Source organism: Triticum urartu, chromosome 3, assembly GCF_003073215.2.
Source record: "Triticum urartu cultivar G1812 chromosome 3, Tu2.1, whole genome shotgun sequence".
NCBI classification, from domain to species: Eukaryota; Viridiplantae; Streptophyta; class Magnoliopsida; order Poales; family Poaceae; genus Triticum; species Triticum urartu.
In genome coordinates this window covers 667,172,864-667,187,862 of record NC_053024.1, presented here as the reverse complement: position 1 = coordinate 667,187,862, position 14,999 = coordinate 667,172,864, and the positions used below count along the sequence as shown (strand labels likewise).

The 14,999-nt window shown below is 44.2% G+C and overlaps 2 protein-coding genes across 3 annotated transcripts in view; one reads left to right on the top strand and one right to left on the bottom strand.

The window, feature by feature from the left end:
• Positions 1-12,376, top strand: part of LOC125545787 (MADS-box transcription factor 51-like) — a 30,657-nt gene extending 18,281 nt beyond the window's left edge. The window contains exons 2-5 of the mRNA XM_048709822.1: positions 10,374-10,455; positions 10,804-10,853; positions 10,943-11,039; positions 11,968-12,376. Coding sequence (XP_048565779.1) covers positions 10,374-10,455; positions 10,804-10,853; positions 10,943-11,039; positions 11,968-12,057 — 319 coding nt within the window. The 3' untranslated portion in view covers positions 12,058-12,376. The remainder of the gene's footprint in view (positions 1-10,373; positions 10,456-10,803; positions 10,854-10,942; positions 11,040-11,967) is intronic.
• Positions 11,047-14,277, bottom strand: LOC125545788. Of its 2 annotated transcripts, XR_007300229.1 has the most exons (4): positions 13,892-14,277; positions 12,770-12,852; positions 12,605-12,667; positions 11,047-11,745 (listed from the first exon to the last, which is right to left on the bottom strand). XR_007300229.1 is itself a non-coding variant. In XM_048709823.1 (3 exons), exons 1-3 carry the CDS (start codon positions 14,071-14,073, stop codon positions 12,627-12,629), a joined length of 306 nt encoding a protein of 101 aa, XP_048565780.1. In that variant the 5' UTR covers positions 14,074-14,277; the 3' UTR covers positions 12,250-12,626. The 2 variants fall into 2 exon arrangements, 1 of the variants encoding a protein (XP_048565780.1); XM_048709823.1 differs by lacking the exon at positions 11,047-11,745 and having other exon boundaries at positions 12,250-12,667.
• Positions 14,278-14,999: the final 722 nt, after the last annotated feature.

The window sequence follows — 14,999 nt, the reverse complement described above, 5'->3', positions numbered from 1 at the left end:
TCTATGCTTGTGAATGCTTTGTTTCTTAGTCATTTTATTGTTGAGTTATCTTCTATGCTTTCAATATTTTTAGTTCCTCAGTCATTTTATTTTTGCACAATATACTACTTTGGTGTGCTTGTTCTCACAGTATCCTAAGGAAAATTTCGCAATGTCATGCAAACTGCGCTTTTGACAATATTGTGTTGTGATATGGTATCTAGGGCTATTGCTCATTAGTGGTGATTTTTATGCACATTTATGATCATTCCATGGTACTTGTGATTTCTATAGTTTGATGATTCATTTGCAATTCTCTGACTAACTTGGTTTTAGAAGATGTGCATAGGAATTTCTACTTCGATAAAAAATGCTCTCGGGTGGGCATTGCTGCAACAACAAGATTTGCAAGAATATTCCTTTATATGGTTTTGATGGTGCCTATAGTGATAAACAATTATTACATTTTGATAATATTATTGTTCGTATGATTGTTCGGTTTTTGTAAACTTGTATATCACATGAATATTGTTTTGGTACTTCACCGCGAAACTCCTTCCCTATTTTAAGTATTAACGTCATAAGATTTAGTTAGTTTTATAATTTTCAAGGTACCTTTAGTAACGAAAGTTAAAAAATCATATATTATTCCTCTTATGAAGAGTAGCCTTTAGTCCCAAATTAGTTGGGGTAGACTAGAGATGAAACCAATAAGATCTCGCGACCAACTCATAGTGCTGGCACATGGATAGCAAGCTTCCACGCACCCCTGTCCATGGCTAGTTCTTTAGTTATACTCCAATCCTTCGTATCTCTCTTTACGGACTCCTCTCATGTTAAATTCGGTCTACCCCGAGCTCTCTTGACATTATCCGCACGCTTTAGCCGTCCGCTATGCACTGGAGCTTCTGGAGGCCTGCACTGAATATGCCCAAACTAACTCAGACAATGTTGGACAAGCTTCTCTTCAATTGGTGCTACCCCAACTCTATCTCAGATATCATCATTCAGTACTCGATCCTTCCTCGTGTGGCCACACATCCATCTCAACATGTGCATCTCCGACACACCTAACTGTTGAACATGTTGTCTTTTAGTCAGCCAACACTCATCGCAATACAACAATAGTCAGTTTTAGTGCTTTTTTAAGAATTGTGTTCCAAAAAATATATTTTAAATGCATTAATTTTCAAGGTTAAAATCATTGTTCCTCTTGTTTCATTTTTTGTTGGGGATTTCCATCAAGTCTACAACTTCAAAACTAAACTTGTATTTTATATGGAGAAAATATACTCCTAGGATGTGTTCTTGTGATGGCATGTTAAGGTTTACCTTACAAATGCTAGTGAATATATTCTTATAATCAACATGTAAACTCTCATATTAACTTCAACTGATAATTTGATGAGACATTGCAATGTTTGCGAAGGTGCAGTTTTGATCATTGATTTAGGTTATTTAGTTCGACTTGTATCTCGTAGTGTCACTTTATATCATGTCTTGACTTTTTTTCTTTGACCCGTATCTCATGGGGTCACTTCAATCTTGGACCTCGCGCCCTCTATGAAATGATTTTATCTAGAAGTAGGACCAGTTGTCACATCTCTTTCTTGGTTCTTATTCATTGCCTCTTAGCACTATCTTGTCTTCCATACCACAACCACCTTTAATTGTCGATGCTTGTGGTGTCCATAAATCTATGTCAAAACACTATGAAGGTCCATGAGTCCCAACCATTAGCCTCATCGTGGTGTCCTCCTCCTCTCCACTCGCCTAGTGTGGCTATTGCCCATGTTGTTATGCATTCCTCCCGTCTTCTTCAATCCAAGCAACACACAATGGCATTGAGTACAATGTGCCACTAAATTTGTTTTGTTCAGATAACAACAATTTTGACACTTACATTCCGGCCTTATGTGCTATCTTCACATGTAGTAGGTTGGTGGTAGGAGTTGAAGCTCCCACATGACTAGTGATAAAAATGAATATATGAATGCTCAATAATCCTTGATAGTCGGTATTACATGGTTTAGCCTCCCATAACATTCTTCGACTCATTTTTCTCCCTCTATCTTAAAGTTCTAACATCACCACTATTTGCATTTGATTGTTCTCCTTGTCATCTCCCTTGTGAGGAAAGACACAATGGAGCAAGGGTGATGATGGAGCCATGAGTAGAGTTTTACTTGACAGAGGGAGGAGTCAAAAAGTATAGGGAGATGGAAGAGCAAAAGAGAAACATGAGGGAGAGTCCACTAATAGATGGGGATACTACCAAATTCTAGGGTTTATCCCCTATGATGTTCCTTGAGTGCCTTATAGGCCGAAACTGAAGGCATTAAGAATTTTGGGAATGAAAAATTTGCTTGGCAAATGATGCTAAGACGATACTGGAGTTGGGATTGCAAATTGAATCAAAGGAATGAGCTGAGGTGCCAAACATAGACTTTGGGTGCGAAATGGAAAAGGGGAATCAAGATTTTAAAGCACACCAGAGCACAGAGTTGAGGGTCTAATAGCCGATTTTATCGTAACGGTTGCATTCACACTTAACAGGTCATTGTAGCATAGTGGATTTAGGAGCCCTCTTTTTGCATTGGCATGGGTTCCAATTATTAGATAATAGCAGGTAGGCCTTGGGTTGGTTCTCTGTTCTAGTGTGATGAGACAGATTGGTGTCTTTTATTCACATGCATAAAGGTAATGACTGACAATGGTCGTAACACACTTGTTTTGCACGAGGACTGGTTACCTAGTGGCCTTTTGAATGATTATTCCCCTAGATTGTTCAAGATTGCCAACAGGAACCGAAGAGCTGTTGAGCAAGAATCCAAGAATAATGACCTGATCCATTCTTTGCCAGGATTACTAAAGTGGCTCAGTTGAAAAGATTTTTTTTCATATTTGGGAGGCACCACAAGATGTAGCCCTTTTGTTGTACTAGGTTTACCCTATCTGATTGGTTTGTTCCTCATATGGGGTGTATTCGACAAAATCAACCTATTTAGTGTAGTTTTTTTAGTTCTCTTCTCCTTTTGAGGTCCTAAGTTTTGGAAGGCCAAGATTGAGCCAAAGTATCAATTCTTTCCATGGTTAGTGTTAGTTCATGTTACGGTATATCCCTCGATAAGGTGTCGTGACTAGCCGGATGGCACATATGGGGAACAGGAGGCAGGAGTTACCCATGTTCAGGCCCTCGCGGTGAAGGTCAACCCTACTTCCTACTCTGTCATATTGATGGATGGGGTGTACATAGTACAAAGGTTGCGATCTCGAGGATCACGTATGTATATTGAGGGTTTGATAGTGGATTGTGTTGCCTCTATCAACTAGCCCAGTGTTGCCTTATAAAGGTTGATGAGGCATAGGTTTAAATGATTTCCTAGTTGACTACGGCGGCCAGGAGTCCTTGCATGGTCTCCTAGTAGGCTTGACTTGGACGCCAGGTTGATTCATTCCTTCTTGGGAGGCCGTGGGTAGGGTAGCAGCCTGGGGCCTATCGCGGCTTGGTTGGCCGACTTCCAGAGGCCTAAGGTACCCCCGGTACATGGCACCGTCAATTAGCTATTCATAATCATGTCGTTACCTTTGACAACCTTGAAAGGCGTGGTTGGCCCTACGAGCAAATTTGTGTGCTTTGTGGTTTGGGCCGGAGATATTCATCACCTTTGATTAAGATGCTACTTTAGCCATGAGGAGTTGTTGTTAGTGAAGAGTTGGAATGGCATCCATGTTGCCAACCATAGCATGAGTGTCCTCTATATGGCTTCGTGGGACCTTCTCTTAGCGGCCAATATCAAAGAGTCGTGGAGACGTTATAACTAATTGATCAGTTATGCTTTCTAGAATATATTAGAGGAACATAATCGGCTCATTTTTTCAAATATCACACTCTGTCCAAGTATAGCCCTCCTTGCTCATGAATATTCCACCCAATGTGGTTTGTGTTCATCAATGGATAATTCCTTGACATTTCCTATGTGGTGGGTGCTATGGTTGAGGAGGGGTCTTAGTGTTAAGTTTGTTTTTTATCCTACGGTAATCAGTGTTCTTGTGCTTCATGCTTGATGTAAGCAAGCTCCTATAAACATAAAACTCTCTTCAGTTTGATGGGAGGGTAGCGTTCCTGGCCGTTTTCTCAAGAAAAAACTTTAGCATTAGAGTGAATGATGTGTTGCTAGAGGATTTCATGTGTTGTATATTTTAAACTAGATAATGAGAGATTTGATAAAAAAGGTATATTGTATTGATGTTTTTCTTTACCCTTTTGCTAATTACTTATGCAAATGTTTGCTATTCTACTTACGCAAATGTTCTAGACCACCAAGGCATATCTAGTTAAGGGAACTAGTCAAATTTCTCGCCAAAAGCACACGTGAGGACCAAAGGGGCAAGGGAAGCAAAAGTTCATAGAACATGAGGGCCATGGACAGTGATATATCTTCTATAGGGTACTTGGGTTTACCCTAGAATGGTATCCCCTCATGGGTCCCACTTTATGAGGGCTAAGCCAACTCCCAAGTCCTAATGGGTATGGATATTGACATAATGCTACTTTGATCCTTTCCCGAAGAAAAAGTTACCTATTAGCATCTCAATGTACAAATACACGAGATACCTGGCGGTGTACATCAAACTTGTTATGTTTCTTTGCTACATATGGACACTACCTTGGTTCATGAGCATTTCCCAACTTAAACCTTGCTCCACTCAAACAGCTTGTGTAGCACTAACATTAATGTTTGGGGTGTATAGAAGTTTTCTTTGTACAAATTTTGATGCCATTTATTCTCTTGTATGTGTTCTACCATAGAATAGCATGTTGGAGACAAGTAAAAGATAATTAGGATTTATCTACCACTAATATGGCCCTCCCATAGAAAAACATGGTGATCCCAGTTCTAGAGCTAAACATAACATGTGCAGTACTTGGGTATTCAATATCAGGTATGGGGATTGCATTGATGTTGTTCACCACTTGGGCAAAGTCCTAAGATTGTATGACACCATAATCCCATAGATCAAGAAGGAACACAAAAGTTTGCAAGGGCATATAAATACCTCCACTTCGGGGGTGGGGGTGTCACCAAGTTGAATGTTGAACTCATCATCTACCTAATGACATAAGAATCCAACCCAAGGATGGCATGCCATGCCTAAATACATCAATGTAAGCTTTAATGGAGAAGATATCAACCACATCCCATTTCCAATTATTTCCCTTCGATGTCGCAATTAAACCTATATTCTGCTCCTTAAGAGGTGTTACTGAAGGAACTTCCTAATACATGTATTGTCAGATTCTATAAGCCGCGTTGCTTCAAACCTCATGCCAAGGGGCGAAAACACATGTTTTTGTCGCTTACCCCTTTGCCACGGATAAGAAAAGGAACCACACCATTCCATTTGAGGGGAATCATCTTAGACACCATTAAAGTTATTAGACATAACACTCTTTCGCAGATGGATATATGATATAGAAAGTCCACTAACTATAAGACCAGAATGGATAGTTGCCAGATGTCAAATAATTGGACCACTTCGAAGCTTTATAATGGAGCACCTTAATAACACATGGATAGCCCAGCACACCACCACATTTATGCAAGCACCACAATTATGCCTCGAAAAAGGGACCAAGACGGCGCCTCTTGGTGCCATCGAGCACGAAGTCGAAAGGTGCTAATGCTTTGTCAAAGGCATTCAAAGTCTTCCTCACCAGTCTTTCCCATTGAGTCATGGTTTGTGATGTGGGCACTTGAGCTTCGAGAATCAAGTAAGCCCATTGCATGGGAGATCTATGTAAGGTATAAGTTCAGTTTTTCTAGCATGCTCCATTATTGCTCTCATCAAAGATCTAGCCTAAAGCATTTGGTCAAAGGTTTGTCCCACATTTCCTATGTGTGTCCATGATGATGGTCTAAGGATAAAGGTTTATGCTGGAGCCAAATGTTAATGCTTGAAGACCAATCTGCCAACTCACTTTGAGAGTCTGTTCAACGTTGGACAAAAAAACGTGAGATAGGGAGGGGATAACTTCTATTCTAGATGAACATTGATCTCGCAAAATAGATAAATTGTCATGGCATGCTTATAAACTTTGGGGCAAAACAAATTTTGCTTCCAATTTCTTCAAATATTCTCCATGAAATCTTCAAGCATTACTTGGTTGGATAATGATCCCTTGAGGGGCTTTGTCCTGGATGGTCTTTAGTTTTGGAACGGGGTAGTAGGATAGTTCCTAAGGTTCCTTACCTCCCACCAATCTCAAAAGGTGCCTCGAATGAAACATGCCCTTGATCAACTTCCTCAATGAGGGTTCAATATGAAAATACTCTAATGCAATTGTTCCCACAAGTCCGCTTACCCTATTCCAGGATTGAAAAAGTCAGCCTTGCATGTATAGAAATTACATGCTCCACCTTGAAGATTGGTTGACCCCTTTAAAGTATGAAGTCACCACCCACAAATCTTGTCCTTTTACATCTCCCTTGAGGTTATTCTTAGAGACTCATTTGATAGGATGTTCTATGTGTTAGGAAATATGCAATTATATTTTTGGGGGGCCAATGGCTAGTATATATATACATGACATGTGGTAAATATGCAGGAAACCCCTCATAGGACGAAAAAATATACAAGCTATACTTGAAACATAATATAACTCTAACACTCCCCTAAAACACAGGGTGGATCCACAACACTAAGTTTGGGGAGATAAAATCCAAGCTGCATTCTGATGCCATGTAGAGTTGCATGCACCAGCCATTTCACCCAAAATCTCAAACCGGTGCCAAGTAGCAGAGCTCATCAGCCTTGGAGTCACCCTGCTGAAGAGCATGCTCATGGCGAATCACAAACTGGTATGACGCATCACCAGAGGGATGATAGCGATGCTCAAGATGGGTCCACATCAAATATAATAGCGATGCTCAAGATGGGTCCACATCTCAAATATAATAGCGAGGCCCATAAACTCAGATGCAAACCGAGGCAAAACACTAAGTGAGAACAGCCACAATACACATCATCATCAAACTACTAAGTGTAAGCAAAGTGAACCTCATGGTAAGTGGCAAGACCTCCCCATAGGCCAAAACCTCTTGATCATAAGCACAAACTGCATCCTCGTCAGCAAGCTTAACCGCACCCTTAGCAGCTCGAGGAGCATTCGCAGGAAGAGACGGTGGCATCGGTGAGGTAGGAGCCACAAGAGTAACCGTATGTGGCAGACAGAGGGCGCCAGAAAGAACACCAAGAGACACATCCACACATCTGAATGCGCATAAAGGCAACGAACTAGGTGGAATTAGAACCCTAAAAAATTACAAACCACCGAGGAATGGTGACATAACTTGATGATGAAGACATTGCACCTCTTTTTTTAGAACTTTTTTACTCTTCTTTTGGACCGATGCCCAACTCAACAGGCAACCAAATTGATTCAGCGGTAGACGTGCTCATGGAGGGGCCGGACCGGCGGTCATGTAGGAGGCCAGTAGACCAAATCACGGCCTTATCGACCACTCAGTCCGGCAACGGACCAACGGGGCGTAGGAAGTCAGCAGCTCGGCCAGGTGGACGTCTGGGGCGGGCATGCAGGCACACATCCGAATCGAGTTGATGGCAGGCGGGCCAATCAGGCGACAATGCGGCCAAATCGAGCTGGTGATACAACCGACGGGCGACGGCAGACTAGGAGAGGCAGCGAGCGGTTTGAATTGACCCAATGTTGACCAGATCGAACGGGGTCAAAGCGACGCAGGTGCTGCGAAGCAGTCGGGCGTGTGTGGACCAATAAGAACAACAATGTTGACCAACAATGAATTGATCGGATCTTTATAGGTCAACTCAGATCGGAGATAGCAACTGGGAGAGAGTTGATGGTGGCAAGAGAGACAAGGCAGGGTTGACTAGAGAGAGAATGATGGTGCGTGATGGTGGATCAATATCATGAGTTGTACGTGCCAAAAAAAACTAGGCTCTGATACCATGTCAGGAATATGCAACTTGTGTGTCAGGAATATGCAACTTGTGTTTCCTAAGGGCCAGTGACCAGCATATATATTCATGTATAGGTGATAAGTATGACAAAAACCTCATACAATGGGGAAGATATACATGCTATACATATAACATAAGATAACTCTAACACTATGGACCATCACGCTGATGATGCTTCCATTACGTGGCAATAGATATAGGAGTCTTTCCTTCCGTTCTTAAAGCACCTTCACGTGGGCCTATTGCTCTTGCGCTCATCTTCATCAGAAATTTGCACAGTTAAATAATATAGCGTGATCTTGTAACCGACCTAATCTAATGCATATGTTGCCCAATAGTAGTAGTTGCTTGTGTGATGGAGTGCGCACATCCAGGGAATAGCTCTGGCATGAACCTTCCTCAAAAGTCTTGCTTACCCTTTTGTGTTTCCTTAAGTCGAGGCTCAGAACTTAAGTAAGATTTCTTGTTTATTGGCGACACAAGATGTTTGAGGATTTGAAAGAACACCAATAGGGCATACGGCTTTGCAGGAAGAAGCGTGGTGCAAAGCACCCCCATATCATATGTTTTCTTTTTTGCTAGCAAATAGGGTGCAACCCCTCATGATGATCCTAGTAGGTTGTGGATCAAGAGATATACTCCCTCATACCCCGGTCTCATGTGAGTAGTTCTTCGATATTGCCTTCTAAATGTGTGATGGAAGGGGGATATATACATGAGTGATATTGTATGCCTTTATTCACTTCATGATCGAGTGAGGCCTTCCTATTTTGCCTAAGGTTTCCAGTATGCTCCAGATGAGGAGGTACTTCAAGCTCTACCATACTATTCTCCTATGTTGAGGTTCTTCATGGTGATAGCCTTCATATGCTGAAGGTTGAAGGATGTTGGTGTGCTACTTTTCAAGGTTCATTATAGTGAGGGCCTCCATATGTCGAAGGTTGAAGGACACTGGCATGCTCCATCGAGCAAGAAGACCCTAGGATGCCATGTTCTTATAGTATCCCAACTTTACGATACCATTTTAGAACAAGGGCTTGAAGGGAAGCTCCTTAGCTACATCATCGTCACCTTCATGGACAATATCATCATTTGTTATCTTTGACCCACACCTTTTGTTAAGGCTTAAGATCCACCTCTTTGATCCTTCTAGGATGTTCTTGCTCAAATTGATGGCCCAAAGGGTTTAAATTGTGCCACAAAAGCAAACTAAAATCCTTGAACAAGATCTTGTATGGTACCTTCGGTAATGGCAGAACTCCTAACCCTTATGTGCATCTTTCTTTACATGTTTGCTTCCTCGAGCTCTTTGCAAGGTAAGAAAAATTGCTAGGGAAGTTCTCTTGTTTCTAGTTGTTAAACGGCGAGAACATTAGCAGCTGGACTTTTTGTGCCGAAATTAATGACTTATGGATTACGTCATCTGTGGATCTTTGAAGGATGCCTTCTTTTGCAAGAACCTATACATGACCTTTCAGGATAGCGAAGATGGGGTATGCTAAAGCTCTAGAGGGCAACACGCAATGTTGTGTGCATGACCTTGTAAGGTTTGTTGGACTCTATGAGCTTCCCCTGCGATGAAAGTGCCTAAAAGGTCATTGGGGCCATCTCGGTGGCCCATTTCTTCTGAGGCAACTTAAGTAGGAAAACTGAGGAAAGATGCCAATGTTCGCGACTGGATAATCGATATGATGTGTCTTGAAGTAGTAACATCAATTTCAGGAGGCCATTGTCATCGTGTTCTTGAGCTATGTAGGGGCTTTCCTGCATGTCATATATTGTTCATTATGCTTCTTTTAGGAAAAGTGAATTGGGCCATGATCATGGTCTACACAAAAATATTGGGCTCTTCCATTCAGTAAGGAGTTAAAGGCTTCTTGAACTTTCAATGGGAACCTTCCCAAATCAACCACCTCTTAGGCAGTTAATAGGTCGGTCTTGTTCAGGCCCCTAGCCCTTTTCTTTCTAATTACTCCATCCTTTCTCCAAAAATTAGTGCAAACTATGATCGAAACAAAATAATCTATATGCAGGTAAAGTCATACTACCTGAAATTGAACTCAGTAATCCCTAATTTGTAGGTTGTATAAGCTTGGTGAAGTCACTTCTAAAATTCTTATCTTCATAAAATCTCTATTTGCATATGCTCTCCAAAATTATTGTTATTGCAAGTTCTGAATAAAAAGGTGGTACAAAAGCTTCTGAAATTACACTAGGTAGATATTGTTTCTGCAGGTAGAGACATAACCTATATTCAGGTAAGACAGAGAGATATGATTTCTATTTTACTGTTTTCTCATAGTACTTAGAACTGTGTTTAAAATTGCCAGCCATAGCCTAAAGCTTGAAAGTGCAGTTTCCAAACGTTAATGTTATCCATTTATTTTCAGCATAGAAGGTACATATGACCGCTATCAGGCATTTGCAAGAGCCGGAAAGGACGTGAATGAACCTGGTGCAAGTAACAACAATGTACATTAATCACTATAGCTTTTCTTATTGCATAGCTTAGATCTAGTTTATGTGTGGAACATTCAGCTGCCAAGCATCATACTGTGGATTTTATAAGTCTGTATTTCTGAATTTATCATGGAAATGCACTATGCATGATGAAGTGTTTGTTATCAAGAATTATGTTGCCTATGCACAGGACCAGCAAAATGAGTTAAATATGATTATTTTTATAATCTAAGTCTAGGTTGTAATCATGCCATTTTGTATCCAGGATAGCCAAATTGTATAGTTGTTTATATACTCTTTTTAAGCAAGATTGTCTGTATCCCCACATATCTCTGACATGATATGTTGATTCTGAACCAGGATGGAGATCCTTCAAATATACAGTCAAGGCTTAAAGAGATTACTTCCTGGTAGCCCTTGAGGCTTTACACCATATCTCCTACAGTAGTATGTTATTTACCGCGTTTAGTGCAATGCTGATGATGTGCAATCCTGAAAGGTCTCTTCAAAACAATGCTGATGACTCAGATGCTAATGAGCTAGAGAAACTGGAGAAACTACTGACAGATGCTTTGAAGAATACAAGATCCAAGAAGGTACACCTAAATGATTCTGTTGATATTTGTAACCAACTTTCGTAGCAAGGAATCAAGTTTCTGGTTCCTGTTGCCCCCTTGCACCATCAGAAAATGCTCTGTTTTCAGCCATTTTCATTAATTAGGCAGTTCACAGTTTTAGCATGATCTTAGTTGCTCCAGTCTCGCTCTTGACACTCCAACTAGACATAAGCAATCCATGGTTCCTTACCAAAAAAATCTCCTACCTGATGGTGTACGGCATATATTTTTCATTTGGATTGACTATTCTCAAGCACAACAGACAGTTCAATGATGTAGTTGCATCTAGACTCTTAATGGTCCTGAACGTGTCAGTTCCTATATCTTGGTAAATGATAGGTAAAATACATTGAAAAAAGAACTCATTGGCTAATTCACAATACATGTGGCTGTGTTTGATAGTTTCACTGTTTCAGCACAACTCAGAGGAAGTAAGCTGCTAGTACATTTTCTAAATTCAGCAATAAAGGTAGATGTGCTACTGTGCTATAGACCTGTATTGTGTAGAACTGTACTTGGATGAACTGTCCTGTGATGTGAAGTCAAAGATGTTCTGGCTATACAAGAATCAGGCTACCATTGATGTTTACCATAAGACAGCGACAAGTTGGTTCTGTTGTCATTTTTCTGAGTATTGTGTAGCTTATTCCAGGGCATTAGTAAGCCTGTTTGTATTGCAGGCTGCCTGAAATGACAGACAAAATGGAGACATCAGAATATATCCTGTCAGTTACCTGCAAACAGGAAATTAAAATTTTGAAATAGAGCCTGGCATGAGAGTTCAGTCAACACAAAGACTATTGCAAGGCTATTTCGCGTGTAAATTAAAACGGGGTATTGCTGTATTATCTGAGTCCATGTGGAAAGACTTATTTACAAGCTTTGCTTTGTTGCCACTGGAGTGCAGATGTTGGCGCAACGAAATAGCGGTGCGGGAACGAGTGCAAGCGGCGAGAACTCCGGTCGTCCTAGGGGACAGAAGGAAGGAAGGACTTGAGCAGCCATATGATGTGCATGCATTTGGTACAAGGAAAGCTCTGCTGCTGATGCCAATCTCTTCCCCAGCTATTGGTTATGAAAGAGTTGTGAAGGCTGCTGCTTGTAAGGTCCAGCAGGGAAATTTCAATAAAAGGGTGGTGGGTTAACACCAGCAATGTCCATGTTAAGTTATTTGATGTTCTTATTAACCTATCAGTCTGTTGTCAGTCTTCTCCACACAGATTATACGCAGCTGAGTGAGAAATCAGTTTATGTGGACACACCTTATATAACCTGACGAGAGCAGATGCTACCTCTAAGACTGGTTTTTCATTCCATCCCATGCTGCTGATTTTTTTATACGTATCTTTCTCAGAGTAGTATAATTTTTCATTCTGTGGCCCTAAATAAAAATCTTGAGAGAAAATAGAAATATATTGTGATGGTATAAGTTGGCTGTGTTGCCATCATGGGGTGGAGTAAGAACATGGCACATAGTTGAAAACAGCAAGCAAAGACCTGAACCAGTCAGGCATTCAGTAGGCAGAGTTTGCTAATCGACCCACCTTATAACTGTAATCTCACCAATCAGTCCGGAACCGCAGGAATCTTGGCATGCACACATTTCCCTGCGATGGAAACAGCACCGACGAGAGATGTCAAACACAAGCCTCAAGAAAATTTAGAACAGCGAGGGACGAGTACGGGACGACAGCAGGAAGAAACCACACCTGAGATGTAACACCGGCGCCGCGGACGCCCAGCCAGCCTCCGGCAATGGCGGCACACGAGGTCACCAGCCGCGGATGCATGCCTGAGATGAATGTAATCAGTCTGAATCAACTAAATATAAATCGACCCATCGATCCGCCGTTGGCCGGCGCTCGCCGGAGCGGGCCACCGCCACACGGCGCTAGCGGCGGCGTACACAGCTCGGACAAACACCAGGAAGGGGGAAGGCGTCGTCCGTCCACTTCTACCCTCTCTCCGGACGGAGACGTCACGCTGCCTACGTCATATCACCCGCGGTCATTGCCTAAAAGAAAAAAATATCACTGTGCTACGCCCCATATCGGGCATATCCTCTCCTCGGGCCAGTCAATGGCTCGCCTTTTCGGCCAGTCCGTTGCAGAGCCATGGCGGCGGCCGGGCGGCCGGGCGCCCCTTGGAGATGTGCTGGGGGTCAAAGCGGGCTGGAAAAGTCTAGAGGATGGGAGAAACGGGCGGTAACAGCTTTGGCATGCATACGTTTTGCAGGAATCTCGGAGCGGTAGAAAACGACGCACCTGGTGGACAAGCAAAGCATCATGCACCGCGACCTGCCGCCTGCGGACGGACGAACGGAGGCTAGGCGAGGCATTGGTGTCCGGCTCGGCGGCTGGAACGCGCGTGCGGCGCCGGCCGGACCGGACACCACTGCCGACCCTGGCATGGCGCCCGGTTCTGACTGGCGCGCCGGCCGGCACTACATCAACAATGTCTGCTCCGCCATCCAGCCGGCAGCGCTCGCCCGACGACGACGGACGCCCATCCCTGCGCCTCTCCCGGGGCCTCCACCTATCGGACGCCCATGTACCCAAATCTGTGTTGGGTAATCCGTGTACACGCGACGCAGAGAGCCGGCTTCAGTTTTGTTGGCAAAAACCTGGCCGACATCTAGACCAGCGAGGCCATGTAGTCACGTACGAACGACGGACCATGGGACGAAACACGATCTCTCCAAACGATGCAAAGCAAGTTGAACACAGAACGCATCGAGGCAGCAGCAGAGCAAACAGACATGGGAGGAGGAAGGTGACAAAAAGAAACAGGAAGGAAACACATCAGCAGGGAGGAGAAGATATTTTGCTTACCACATAGCCGGCGACGCCTGGACGAACGAAGGGAGTGGAGGCGAGCGTCGCCATTTGGCTGCCTCCCGGCCGCTACCTCCAACTAGAGAGGCAGGCTTCGGCGTTTCGCCGCGTTTTATGCTTGGCCCCTCCGCCGACCACAGGTCCGGCAGAAGAGCAGCAACGCCGTGTCGACGGGCCATTGGCCGGAGCTCCTGGAGGCTGTCCTTTTTGCTCCTGTCACCGCGTACGGCGCCTTGTGCACGCTCGCGAGGGCGCGGATCGACCGCCGCGTATACAGCTTTGGGGTTTGGTCCAGCCGGAGTACAGGGGCACGCGTCGGCTCGCTGCGGCGAGCACGTAGGGCGCTCCGTGGCAGTTAGTGGCCGGGGCCGGCGCAGGAAGAACGTCACAGACCTGCTGTGTCCCACTCTCCCAAAGGCATCTTCAGCCGTTGGCCCATCAGAGGCGTCTAAAAGTGCCGCCTGGGGTGAGCCGGCGTAAAAAATAGTTCTGGGGCGAGTCGGTTCTCAGCCGTCGGCCCCCAGGACCGCCTCCAGGCGCGTATTAAAAAGAAAAAGACTGTTCAGCGAAGTTATGATAAAAAATAGTTAAATTTTGGCCATATATAGCAAATTTCGATGAAATTCGCGCATTTTCATTACACTAACCTAATCTAAAAAAGAAAAGGGCTGAAGTCGTCGCCGCCGTCGCCGCCATCGTTGTTGTTGGCCTTCTCCTCCTTGACGCGGGCGCCCCTACTGGACCCCTGTCCGGCGTCACCATGGCGGACTGGCGGCGGCGCGTCGTCGTCGTCGTCGCTGTCGCATAAGACGACGACCCCGTCTTCAACGCGGCCGCGTCGGCACTCCTCGAAGCGGCGCAGGGCGGCGCGCTGGCGCTCCTTCTCCTTCTCCCGGCGCGCCTTCTCCATCGCAATGGAGTCCTGGCGCGCCCATTCTAGGATCGCGTCGTCGTCGTCGAACTCCGCCTCCACCGGCGCCAGCCCCGGCTCCGTCTTCGGCTTGACGAAGTGCGGAGGAGCCAACGAGGAGGGGGCGCGCCGGCCGCCCTCGTTGATGACGATGCCGATGCTGCGAGTGCGCCGATCGATTGGCGTCTCCGCCGC